A 13,970-nucleotide genomic window follows, 5' to 3' on the forward strand; every position below is an offset into this window, starting at 1 on the left:
AGACTGGAGCTCTCTGAGAAACAAATTTAACCAAACCAAAATATGCTCAGAAAGGCTCATGAATATCTGAAGCTAAGCAGATATTGGTCTGGCCTGACCAGTGCCTGGATGACAAGCTGCTCAGGAACCTCATATATTCCACCTGGAACACTGCAGTGGAGTTCAGGTGGAGAAGAAATGTGTATCACATGAATGAAATGGCTTGGAAGGACCAGCTTTATGAATTGACAAAGCTGATTTCTTCCAGCCTGGGTGAAAACAGCCTGTTCTTTTGCCTGCAGTTTGAGGAACTTGTGTACTTGTGGATGGAACGGCAAAAGTCTGGTGGGAACTACAGCCGCCACCGAGCGCAAACGGAAAAACACGTGGTCCTTTGCGTCAGCTCCCTGAAGATTGACCTGCTCATGGATTTCCTCAATGAGTTTTATGCTCATCCTAGATTGCAGGTGATGGCTGACTGTAATTAGGCAATGAGAAATGAATGGTGGTTAATTTTTTGAGAGGAGATACTCTAAAGCCAGTCTGGAAAAAATGCACAGTTGAAAACCCCACCAGGGGTTGTCATAAGTCAACTATAACTTGAGGGCACTCTCTACTGTAAGTTAAAAACATGCTCACTTGAAGACATGTTGTAATGAGTTTAAAATCTATATGCCAAAACTCATGGAGGGTTCCAGTCACAGCAGTTTGACATTTACAGTACCTAGGACTGTTTGGTGCAAGCCCATTACATTGAACTAACTTCAGACCGGTTGTCATGTTTTGTGTTGTTTTTGCTTTCAATTGTGTTAAAAGTTCAGGGCAATTTTTTTTAAATCTAAATTTCAAAGAATTGCATTTTTTTCTCTAAAAAACATAAAACATAATACTGAAAACATCCTAGCAAGATGCATGTAAATAAATAAATATAAATATAAATAAATAAATATGATGGTTTGTTGTTTCATGTCAGGGTTTCTCTTGCAGGATTACTACGTTGTGATCCTTTGCCCGACAGAGATGGATATCCAGGTGCGGCGGGTCCTGCAGATCCCACTTTGGTCTCAGCGGGTGATCTATCTCCAGGGATCGGCACTGAAAGATCAGGATCTCATGAGAGCAAAGTGAGTTGAAAAAGGGAACCAAGCTTATCAGAGACATTCTGCAATTATCCCATAAGGTTTCGAAGCTTGTATTCTTGGATATTCTACATACCTTTTCTTTCCTGTTTTTTGTGGGTGTTATTGCTTGGGAGTAGCTGGTGTGGCCTAATAGCAAAGAGACCGAGCTAAGAGTTAAGAAATCCCTGATCTGAATCTCCTTCCTCCCATGAAAGAAACCTTCAAGAGTGAATGTTGGCATGGCAGTGTATCAGGCTAGGACAGGGCAAACCTGGGTTCAGATCTACTTTCTGCCCTGAAATTCACTGAGTGACCTTGCAACAGTCATTCTCTCACTCAGTTTAACTCACCTCACAACACTGTTGTAACAATGGAGAGTCACATGTGCCCCTTTAGCTCCTGAGAGAAAGAGTTGGCTAAAAAATAAAATTAATTAATAAAATGGTCTTAGATAACTCAGCCTCACCCCACATCCCCATTTGCATTACGGAGGTAATGATGCTGGCCTACTTTACAGGCTTGTTGTAAAGATGATTGCACGATAATGAGTGTGCAAGACATTAAGCATTCTGAAGCATTCTATAAATTTGAAGTATGTTATTGTTGTGACAGCCAGCATGGTACAGTCGGTAGAATGTAAGATCAGCATCTGGGAGAACCAGATTTGAATCCCCACTCTGTCATGGAAGCTTTAGCCAGTCATACCTTCTCAGCATAACCTACCTCACAGGGTTGTTGTAGGGATAAAATGAAGGAGAGAAGAATTATGTAAGCCCCCATGGGTCTCCATTGGCGACAGACAGACAGACAGACAGACAGACATAAAATTGCTCTCTGATTGATGTGAATGGGTTTGGCCTAAAGGAACTGAAGTCAAGGTCTATGACAAAAGAGGTTAATGTTCATTAATATCTGTGGGGGCTTCCTTAATTGGAATGGTTGTTAGGAGGTTGTTCTCTAGTGGCTCTGCTCAAGTGTCCATCAGAGCTTTGGGAACAAAATCCCACCCAGCTGACAGGAGGGAGGCAGGGGTGTATATGAGGAACAGAGGCCAAGGAAAGGGAAAGAGGCAGACAGCTGTGAATTGGCTGAAGGATCTAGAGGTGTCGGGTCTCTGGGGATCTGATTGGGGTGGTGGATCTGTTATCATATAGGAGTCCAACCCTCCAAATTATAGCCCTGTTACCTAGTGCTTTAATCTGGCATTCAGCTCCTGTTGGCTGTGATTAAACAGAGTCCATTATGTTTTCAGGATGGACAATGGAGAAGCCTGTTTCATTCTGAGCAGCAGAAATGAAGTGGACCGTACAGCTGCTGTAAGTCAGAGATGGCTGGCAAAATCACTGTTCTGGGGAGCTGGGTCCAAGCAGAAAATACTGGTCCAGGCCAGGAATCCTCCTATGATGGAGACAGCTGTTTCCAAATAGGTGCTCCCTACAGGCATAAAGGTGATCTCTTCTGGGCTTTTTTGAAACATCCTCTGCTCCGATGAAGTGAAGGAAAGCCAGGACTGGCTTTGTGCATGGGGAAGACATGCTTTGGGGAAGGAGTAAATGGGCACCAAGAAACAAATTGGCAGGTACCAAGGTTGTGCCCCCAGCAGTGCCTGCCGTTTCTTGTGCAAGGGCCACTTGGAATCCTGCTTTTTGTATTTCACGTGACATTTAATAGACACTTGAAAATTCTAGCTAATTTCAGATACCGGATGGGAGAGGGTGTTTTTTCAGTTCTAGTACAAATCCTGCCCTTTTGAAAATGTAGCCCTTACAATCTAGTTTACATGATACAAGAAACAAGCGTGCAAGGGAGGTTTTCTGTCATTTTCTCCTTTGTGTAGGATCATCAAACCATCCTAAGAGCCTGGGCAGTGAAGGACTTTGCTCCCAATTGCCCCCTTTACGTTCAGATCCTCAAGCCTGAAAATAAGTTTCATGTGAAATTTGCTGGTAGGTTCCTTTCTTTCTCCTTAAAAACCAAGCAGAACGCTGAAACGGTGGGTCTCAGGAAGATCATTCTCAAACTTCATGCCTCAAATCCAGCTTCCAAAGTTTTACTTGGGAATACACAACTTACAATTTATATGGTTTTATTTTGTATGCCACTCAAATGACCTATACTTTTGAGTAGACAAATTTTAATTTTTACTTTCTGCCAATAACAATCCAGATTTTGCCACTCCTGAGCATCATTACTGTTGGGAAAAATACTTGTGCAATTTTTTAAAGTTATGATCAGAAATAAATATATTTTAATTTAGTTTGATTTACTTTTGGCATGAATTGCTAGCTGCTGCAATATTCTAACTACAGCTGAAATGGTCTTTGGAAGTGCAGGGAGGGATTATTGTTGTTACAGCGTTGAGGTTTTGAATGTACAAATCTATTTCTCTAAATTTTTAACTAATCTGAGATAACAAATGTCTGTAAAATGGATTACTTCAATTTATTTTTGGGGAAAAAAGAGAATACAGTACCATAGTACCTTAAAAACCTTTATTGAGTTACTCAGTATTTACCAGTGCCATTCTAAGCAGAGTTGCACCTTTCTAAGCCCATTGACTCTGATGTTTTGAGGACGGTGTAACTTTATTTATGATTATTCTATAAGAGAACTTGTTAGGAAGAAGCTAGAGTGAAACTTGGATTTTCAGATGAGCTAGACCAATTCCGGCTTTCTCCTTGTTGGTCCATTTTTGTGAATGTTCTGCAGATTCCAATTCTTTTTCTATTTTTCTGCTTATTTCATCCTTGTTTTCATTGTTCCCTGGGTAGGTTTTTTATCAGCCGAAAGCATAGATGGTAGAGAATGAAAATAAGGCGCTGTTATCCTCTCCTGCACCTAATTGAGATCATCCTACTGAGTAGGAACAGGGACATAAAGCAATCAAATTCTGGGCCTTTTGTGTGGGCAGTCCAATTGCTGGGTCCAATCCCCACGTTGTGGAAATGGCAAGCTAAAACAGAATTCAAAAGAAAATGCCATACACTGTGTTCATGTAGACCAAAGAAACAGAACAGGCTGGGCTGGCAAGGATATTGTGTGACAAATCCAGAGCCCCTGAGAAGCATCACAATTCGATATATGTGAACAAGGATATGAACGACTGAATCTTCCCTTTTTCATTTATAGTTTTGTCAGAAGTTTCCATTCTCCACTGTTGAGTCTGAAAATTCATTTGTGTAGTATATGTATTGTGTACAGTTGTAATATGCAATATATGTGATACTAATACATATAGTATATAATGCTGAAAAATGCATATATTTATGGAAATATGAAAATGGCCTGAAAACAGAAGAATCACAGGTTCAGTTCGTACAAGAGAGGAGCACAGTTGAAATGGAGCTTTTCAGATATAAGCAGCTGAGTTAATAAACTCATGGCTTTGGAAATATTAAGTCTATGATTGCAAGTGCACTCCCAAGAATAAAAATGGTTTGGTACGGAAGGATTAAAATATCCTAAAGAATGGTGATGCCTTGATGCACAAAGAATGTTTGTGAGACTTGAGTCAGAGATTGAGCGTTCCAGCCGATCAGAGAATCTAACCTGTTTAGCTAGAGCTTTCCGAACCTCCCTATTGATTCACTCACAAGCCATCATACTTACTGAATGGAAGTCAACCCTGAATGTAAGATAATTTTCAGTGCATAGAAATTCCATTGTGGTGACCCCAAAATACTGTGTTGTGCTGTAGGAATAACTGCAAGGCTTTTTAACATTTCAGATCATGTGGTCTGCGAAGAAGAATGCAAATACGCCATGCTGGCTTTGAATTGTGTCTGCCCTGCGACCTCAACGCTCATCACCCTCCTAGTTCATACCTCCAGAGGACAGTAAGTAAATGAATTGTTGATAAGAGCAAGCAGGGAAAGACAGAATGACCAAACTGTAAAGAGTGAAGGAAGATATGTTTCAAATGTGGCAGAACTGGTTTAGATATACGTTCTCTGCCCTGAAAAAAATGTGTTCAAGATACTGCTGCCACACTTGAGAGGCTGTCTCTTCATCTGCAGTTAATTGGTTTTTTAAATGACCACTCCGTGAGCTATGGCTTCTCTGCGCATATAGAATATGCTTTTGAATAGCAGTGAAACCTCCCATTTGAAAACAGATCACACTGGGAATTACAAACACCAATCCCTTTTCAGTTTGCTGGGCTCATAATGAAAATGCAGATGAAAAGAGGTTATTTCCCAGCATGACAGCTGGGATTGAAAGAGCACCTGTATTTTCTGGAGCATGTGCCATCATTCTGAAACTTGCAGGCGCCAGCACAAGCCATCACCCTTATTCACAGCAACGTGCATTCGCTATCTGGCTGTTTGATTCATACCCTTCCCTCTGATCTCTCCAGTCATGCATTGCAAGCATCCATAAAATACGTTTAGGGAGCATTTCCATTACTTGTCATGAATGATGGCAGCGTGGGTTATTTTCCCATTTGAGAGATGCGGCTCGCTGGGTTTTGAGCAATGAGGAGCCAAAGTGAATTATCGAGATAGCCCAACGGAGGCTGAGGGCATGCGGCCCAGCGTGCTCAGCTGGTTGCCGTCTTATCTACTGGCCTTCGCTTAGCTTCTGGCAGCTAATCCCCGAAAGCCTCTCAAGATCAGGTGCTGGGACCTCAACTGGAAAAGTCTTCCTGGTTCTTTAAGCCGGTGCCTGTCACCATAGGTCACGATGCACCCACATGCATACATGCACAAAACGGCCTTTGGTTCTCCTGGCGTGGCTGAAAATATTTCTGATCCTGATCTAGATCTTGGCCTAACTGACAACCAGACTTTGTACTTGTGTGTGTTAGAGAGCCAGCCCTGTGTAATGGTTAGTGTGTGGCACTTGTGACAAACTCAAGCCATCAAACTTGCTGAGGCCAGTCGCTCAGCTTTACTTACAACCAGGGGTCATTTTGTAGAAAAAGAGCTGGAAGAAGTCATTAGCATAACTAATTAGCACGACTCATTAGCATATGCCACACCCCTTGACACCACCAGAAGGGTGTCATTAGCATAACTGATTTGCATGTGCCACACCCCCTGACATCACCTATTCTGGCTGTTTTGGACTCAATCCTGGCCATTCAGGGCCGAAATTGGGCCCAAAATGGCAAAAAGGGGCTGAAAATGGCCGAAAAGGGGCCCAAAATGGTCAGGATCGGGCTGCTGCTGAGCGGGACAGTGATCCACCACCCGTCAGAGGCCCAATCCGGGCCATTTTGGCCCAATCCAGGCCAAAACGGGCCCAAATGGCTGAGAGTCAGGCGGGCGGGACCTCTTTGGGGAACTGCCAGAACTGCGTTCCTGTGCGTTCCCCCTCAAAATGAGCCCTGCTTACAACTCAAGATTGCTGTGAGGATAAAAATGGGGGTGGGGAGGGGTTTGCTGCTGACTACTAGGCTTGTAGTCAGCTGCCCTGGGTTGCTCTTGGTGGAGAAGAAGGCAGGATGCAAATATTTTAATCAATAGATAAACCGAAAGCCACGCTGCTTCCACACAGCAAGGATTCTGCATGAGACTTTCATCACCACTGAATCCCTACAGAGACGTTCATATTGGCGGTGGAGCTTCTACAACGGAGTTTTCTGCACACCTCCCTGCCATCAGCCACTTCCAGCCGCCACTTACCCCAATGCACCATGGGAGGGCCTAGATCCGTTGTCAAGGTAACATGGCTTGGGCCCAAGGCAAGTGGCCTCTGAGGTGCAGGGCCTCTGGGCTCAGCTAGCTCCGAGGCTGTTTGAACACTCCAACCCCCTCTGGAAAGGTGGGAAAAGATAGGATAGGATAGATGGCTAAGATGTAGCTCCCTCACCTTCCTACAAACAGTGCCTGGCTGGCCCCCTGTCTTGCATGCATTCTCACGTCAGTTACTGGAACTGAACGTGGCTCCAGACTGACACCCTTCCCAGTGCTCCAGTCAACTCAGATCAGAACCAAACCGGTAGTGGGGCTTGAGCTGCAAGTCCCTGCAAGCTTCAGTAGATACAACCCAATGTGCTGACCCTTTATGAAAATAAAGGCACTGGCATTTCCTTGTGGGAAAGGGAAATGAACGCATCGGTAAATGAAAGAATGTCGCGACTGTCATCGGGCAGCTGTTCAGCTGAAGAAGCAGGCCGAGTTTTCTGGAGATCCATTGTCATTGCATTTTTGCTCATTACAATAAAAGCCACGTGTGGTTGTAAGGCTCTTCCCTCAACAACACCCCAGTCTGGTCTTGCCGGCTGCTGAAGGCAGATATCCTTGGACCTCAGAGGGGCAGGGAAGGGGGTCACATCACCTTGTTCTTCTCCTGTCCCAGGAGGGGCAGCACACTCCAGCGGCCACTTCCCTTGTCTTCCTCCTCAGCCCTCACTGGGACCTGCTTTTAAAGGGTTTCTTCCAGATACCAACCCAGGCTCCTTGAGTGACCCAGGGCCACTGGCCCTTCTCTCAGCCTATTCAATGGGAGGGCTGAGTAGACTCTGCATCCCCCTGGTTCCTCCCACCCCACCGCAGCCCAGGGTAAGACATTTGCTCTTCCCTTTATGAAGCTTGCCCCGGTTGAATCTGGGGCCTCTCCAGGAGCAACTTCAGCAGCCTAGGGCCTGTGCTTGCTCCACGCAGGCTAGTAAAGGCCTCCAGTTGGCCTGGCTGAGGTTGAGCCACTTGCCTTACTGCAAGAAGGAGGTAAGTCGGCTGTGCAGCTGGGGTTTGCTGCCAGGGCTTGGCATGGGCCTTGGCAGCTTCCCACACTGATGGAGAAGGCAGCCTGGGACTCTGTGAAGATGCCTGTAGCTGAAGTGCTGACAGAGGAGGAGGTACTTCTATAAGACTAGAGGAGGAAGAAAAGAGGACAGAGTCAACAGACAGTGGTCCTGGGATCCATTAGCCCACCAACATTTTCCCCTTAGTTCATGTGGTTCATGCTCAACTGGAGTGACCTAAGGATAGGATATCGTCGGGCAAAAGAAAGCAACATTTTCACAGAGAGCCAGATTGGTGTAGTGGTTAAAAGCACGGGACTTTCATCTGGAGAACTGGATTTGATTCCCCCCTCCTCCACTTGAAGCCGGCTGGGTGACCTTGGGTCAGTCACAGCTCTCTTAGAGCTCTCTCAGCCCCACCCACCTCACAGGGTGTTTTGTTGTGGGGATAATAATGACATACTTCGTAAACCGCTCTGAATGGGTGTTAAGTTGTCCTGAAGGGCGGTATATAAATCGAATGTTGTCATTATTATTAAAAGTCATGGATTGGAGACAGAGGACGTGCTTTGCATGCAGAAGGTCCCAAATCCAGACCTCCATTGAAAAGGGAATCAGAAGCAGGTTTGCGAAGACTTTTCTCTGCCTGTGGGCCAAGCTACAAGTGACGAATGACACTTGAACTGCAAGTGTATTTCTCCCTGTTCACTTGCCCTCCACTCAATCCACTTGCCGTTCAAGTGTCATTCGTCACTTGTAGCTTGGCCCTGAGATCCTGGAGAGCAGCAATCACAGCAGATAATTCTGGATGGATCAATCATCTTACGTTTTCATAACAGGAGGGGCCATAGCTCGGTGGCAGAGCACCCACCATGTGTGTGGAATGTTCCCAGTTCACCCCTTGGCATCTCCAGGTAAAAGTTGATAGGTGGCAGGTACCAGCTCTTGCTCTGCTTGAGAGCCATTGCATAGTAGATGACGCTGTGCTGGATGGACCAGTGGTTTTGACTCAGTATAAAGCAGCTTTGTTCATATATGTGTATGTTCAAAAGTACACTGAGGAGTTACGGAGTCTGAATGCAAAGCCTAATGGGTCTTTGTTTGTTTTTTAAATCTGTTTCCAGAGAGGGGCAAGAATCTCCAGAGCAGTGGCAAAGAATGTATGGACGTTGCTCGGGCAATGAGGTATACCACATCCGGATGGGCGACAGCAAGTTTTTCATGGAGTATGATGGGAAAAGCTTCACCTATGCATCTTTCCATGCACACAAAAAGTGAGAGGAAAATGGCATTGTGATAAAGAACCAGGGTCTATGGATTGGGGGGGAGGTTCTAGGAGAAGATGCAAGTCTGTAAATTAATTTGAAAGTGTTAGGTCAGAGTGGATTTGCAGGTGATGATGGAGTACCCAAAATAAGGAATGAGGACATCTTGAGAGCCAGTGCAGTGTAGTGGTTACTCTGTCAAAACAGGGCCAGGAAAAACTAGATTCAAATCATCACCACCCCACTTCAGATGTGAAATCTCAAGGCTTTTTTTCAGCCAGAACGCGGTGCAATGGTGTCCCGGCACCTCTAGAAAATGGTCATGTGGCCGGTGACCATTAAACTTTAAAATCTCCCTCCTGCTCAAGCTAACTGGCACCAGTCAACTGGAGCAAGGGGGAAGTTTAATTTTTTTTCTTTTTCTTTTTTAATTGCCAGTGGCGTGGAGGGAAATTTAAACTCCCCCTCCTTGCGGGAGTGCTCCCGGGGGTGGCTGCACCCTGCGCGATGATGTTACCTCCTGGAAGTGATGTCATCGTGCGGTCCCGGGAGTGCATGCACACTTTGTACGTATGCATGTGGTACTGGGGCACTACCTCCTACCAGGAGTTGCCCCGTGTGCTGCCAACATACTGAGGGCCAAGCTACAAGTGACGAATGACACTTGAACGGCAAGAGGATTGAGTGGAGCGCAAGTGAACAGGGAGAAATACACTTGCCGTTCAAGTGTCATTCGTCACTTGTAGCTTCGCCCCGAGTTCCACCACCATTCTTCCCAGAAAAAAAGCCCTGTATCTTACTGGCTTTTCTTGAGGCACTTTCTCTCAGCCTGACCTACTTCATAAGTTCATTATGTGGAAAAAATGGAGGAAGGAGAGTCCTATGTCTGCCTTAATCTCCTTGGGAAAAGGTTAGGATAAAAATGGGATTGGTAGAGCTTCTTCTGGGAATGAAAATATGGGATGATAAATATGCAGTCTTCTCAAAATCATAAGTAAAACAAGAAAAAGAAAGGGAAACAAAAGTAACCTTGGACACTAGTTGTTTAAAATGTAAACGCAAGGGATAAATAAGAATGGAGAACATCTCCCTTTTGTTCTTAAAAGATGACAGGCATACATATGAACTGTCAGAACTAGGGGGATTGCCAGCTTTGGGGGAGGGGTCTGGAGATTTCTCAGAACTATAACTACAGGGATAAGTTCCCCTGGCAAAAATGGCTGCTTTGGAGGGTGACTTCTATGATTCTATGGCATTATACCCTCCCCTCCCCAAACCCCACCTTTCCCAGGCTCCACCCCCAAATCTTCAGGAATTTTCCAAATCAGAACTGGCAACCCTAGAACTCAAATGTGTGACGGTTTGAATTTGGGCCTGGAAGGCTACTGCAGAGTTCTGGGCAAAGAATGAAACTGCCAGGAAAGGAGTCAAACAAAGAATGAAGATAGACCAAACTAAGATATCCTGGTATTCTGGATTTCCCCCCACAACCTACCTTTTATCCTCCTCCTCACACGTTCTTTTTGAAAGATATTCACCTATTGGTGGAGTGTTGTGTTACATCCAGGGCCGTTGGGTGCTTCTTTCAGGTATGGCGTCTGCTTAATGGGCGTGAGGAGAGAGGAAAACAAGAGCATCCTCCTCAACCCTGGACCACGGCATATCATGACAGCATCAGACACCTGCTTTTACATCAACATCACAAAGGAGGAGAACTCGGCCTTCATATTCAAACAAGAAGAGAAACAGAAGAAGAAAGGATTTTCTGGGAGGAGTATCTATGACGGACCATCAAGGTTACCAGTCCACAGCATCATTGCCAGCATGGGTGAGTTGCCTCAGCCCCTGTGGTTTCTTTCCCAGTGGTGCATTGTGAGGACCTGTTGTATTTTTTAACGGATGAAGCAGCCCTATACCAAGTTAGACCGTTGATCTATCTAGGTCGGTATTGTCTACTCTGACAGTCAATCTGCTGATTCCGCACACGTTGGATAATGCACTTTCAATGCACTTTATCAATCGCTTGAGGTGGATTTTTTGTTCCACACACAACAAAATCCGTTCCAAATGATCTATAAAGAGGATTGGAAGTGCATTATCCAACGTGTGCGGAATCACTCTAGACAAAGGGAAATCCCGCCTTTTGCCTGAGATACTTTAACGGCTGGGGCTTGATGCAGAGACATCTTTCATGGTGCTGTACTACAGAACTGTGATCCTTTCCAATATGAATTCTCCTTACTGTGAATCAGACTAGTCCACCTAGCGCAGTGGTGTAAATATACTTGTCTCTCAAACTTACATCTCCTGAGTAAAATTGCGTTATAGAAAGCACAGGACACCAACACTGGAATTTCACATACCACATCCCCGAATAATGAATAACAACAACAACATTCGATTTATATACCGCTCTTCAGGACAACTTAATGCCCACTCAGAGCGGTTTATAAAGTATGTCATTATTATCCCCACAACAAAACACCTTGTGAGGTGGGTGGGGCTGAGAGAGCTCTAAGAGAGCTGTGACTGGCCCAAGGTCACCCAGCTGGCTTCAAGTGAAGGAGTGGGGAATCAAACCCAGTTCTCCAGATTAGTCCCACGCTCTTAACCACTATACCAAACTGGCTCTCTGAGAGTAAAGAGACATAGCAAACCATGTTGCAAAAGGTGCAATATTTTAGATTTTTTTAAAATGATATTTGGAGTTCAAAGTGGCTTGGTTATGGATGTGTTTGGGGGGCTGTATTCTGATTATGAGCTATTGGAATAACCCCGTAACAAAAAGTCTGCTAAGAAAACATTGTTATGCGACGTCCCCCCATGGGTCAGTACTGACTCTGTGCTTGCACAGGGGACTACTTTTACCTTTTTTACCTTGTGTTCACCATTTTTATTCACATAGAGGCCTCTAAATTTCAGCTAATTTCTCTGGATCTATAGCTATTAAATCTCCAAGTGGAAGCAAGTACCGAGATCTTAGTACACACACATGTACATGTTGGAACCCAAAACCAAATTTCCACCTGACCTACAACTGCCTGTTTTCAGCTGAAATGCTGCTGAATTCATTTTGAATTGCAGTTGTTCTTTAATTACCAGATTCTCTGTGAAATTAAGCATTCTTCTTTTTTTTAAATAACGGGAACCAAGTTTATTCACACACCTTGCATCAGAGGTCAGTGGAGGAGAGAATATTGCCAGGAATATCTTGTTATCTTTACCCCAACATTATGGGAGAGGGGGCATGGGGGGCACTAGGTCATGTATTATTCCTAACTTTTAATTTTATAATTACTAGTAAATCTGTTAATTTGTAGCTGTTCGTTGTCATATTGTAGCTGTTTGTTGTCATATTGTGACATTTATTAATTCTCACAAACGTGAGAGCTAGCAACTTGGAAAAAATAAATGGTGGTATTTTCATTCTAACAAGCACGAGTGAGGCCAAAGTATATCTCCCATCTGAAGGCGGAATTGGAAACTAAAAATGCTGTAAATTGTGTCCTCGTTTTCTTTCTATCAGCCTTATCTCGCTCTGGTTTTATTGCCTTCCTAGCAAAACACAAATGTATTTGCCAAATGCAATTTGCTTGTTGTTCGCCTGGATCACGGCAGGGATCTTTGCACAAAAGATGAAAAAGACATACAATGATTGTTCTCCAAGAAAATAAGCCTGCATTCAGCTAGCAATCCAGGGAGGGAAGAGTGGGAGAAAGATGCTTGGGGGAAATAACCACTTGCAAAACTAAATCAGTAAATGCTTGCAATAAAAAAAATCAAAAACAAACAGCACTAATTCCAGTGCAATTAGCGGGGCAGAGGGGCTGTCTCCCAGTGTGGTCATGAGATGGGATGTGCATTTTGCCTTGGGGTAGAGTTGGAAGGCCCATAATACATTGCTGAAGCTAAGCTGGTTTGGATCTGATCAATTCTTGGATAAGAGACCTTGGAGCTTTCTAGCTCTGGAAATTTCCTTGAGTTCCATGATGGAAGGAAGGCAGGATGTGAATGTAATAAAAAAGAAGGTTCAAACTATTGGAGTAAAGCTGTGTCTTGTGTACAAAGAAGAGAAAAAGATCCAGCAGGGGGCAGCAAGCAAGTTATACTATAGGAATATAGAAGTACCTTCTTTCCAATAAGGTTTCTCCTTGTCTATCTGCAGAATGCTTCGTTTAGAACGATCTTGGCTAGCAAGACAGCTATTTTGTTTCTTTTCTTTCCTATCCTGTTTGTTAGTTCTATTAATAAAACTTTTGTTACTCTTAAATGGTTTAGTGTCTTGCAAAGAAATATTTATTATTATTATTATTATTACAGCACTTAGCCAGTACGTTAACCATAAAATTTAAGTGCACATTTTACAACCATTTGAAACATGAAGCTCAAAGAAATATATGTCCCTAGTTTCTGGCTACTGACTGATCAGGCATGTGGAGTTGTGATCCCTGTGCTGTACTTTATCATGTCCCAAGATCTTGACCTTTTAAAAACTTGTCTGTTTACACACGCAGTTCCTGTGGGTATCATGCTCCCATTTCAGTTGTTTTTGACTAGAGATGAAACCCAGTTTCAAAAAGCTGTCTGTTTCAATTCAGATGCTCCCATTTTGATTTTGTTTATCTCTTGTCAGAAAAAACCAGATGGGTTTTGCCCCAGTTTTTCATATTGCACCAAATGTTTCCTGTTAAAACGGATACATTTTCCATGTTAATTTTTGCATCATTTGTATACAAATGATGTAGAATATAAAAATAGTATAAAAGAAGTAGGAGAAAAATCAAGGACAGCAATGGAAATGAGTCAGTCTGAGAAACGGGTGATGATGACATACAAAATCAAAAAGAAATGGAACTAACCATATCCAATCATCCCTATTTTTTACGCCTAAGTTGGCTTCTAGCCTGTTTTATAATA

The 13,970-nt window shown here is 43.8% G+C and overlaps 1 protein-coding gene across 2 annotated transcripts in view; it reads left to right on the plus strand.

Annotated features, from left to right (window-relative positions):
* The window catches only part of KCNT1 (potassium sodium-activated channel subfamily T member 1), a 184,646-nt gene that overhangs the window by 132,201 nt on the left and 38,475 nt on the right, over positions 1-13,970 (plus strand). For both annotated transcript variants that reach the window (XM_054998023.1, XM_054998022.1), the window contains 7 exons: positions 282-446; positions 967-1,103; positions 2,353-2,416; positions 2,938-3,046; positions 4,828-4,936; positions 8,913-9,062; positions 10,643-10,881. In XM_054998023.1, the coding sequence (XP_054853998.1) occupies positions 282-446; positions 967-1,103; positions 2,353-2,416; positions 2,938-3,046; positions 4,828-4,936; positions 8,913-9,062; positions 10,643-10,881 (973 nt within the window). The remainder of the gene's footprint in view (positions 1-281; positions 447-966; positions 1,104-2,352; positions 2,417-2,937; positions 3,047-4,827; positions 4,937-8,912; positions 9,063-10,642; positions 10,882-13,970) is intronic.

This window comes from Eublepharis macularius, chromosome 14 (genome assembly GCF_028583425.1).
Source record: "Eublepharis macularius isolate TG4126 chromosome 14, MPM_Emac_v1.0, whole genome shotgun sequence".
Taxonomy (NCBI): Eukaryota; Metazoa; Chordata; class Lepidosauria; order Squamata; family Eublepharidae; genus Eublepharis; species Eublepharis macularius.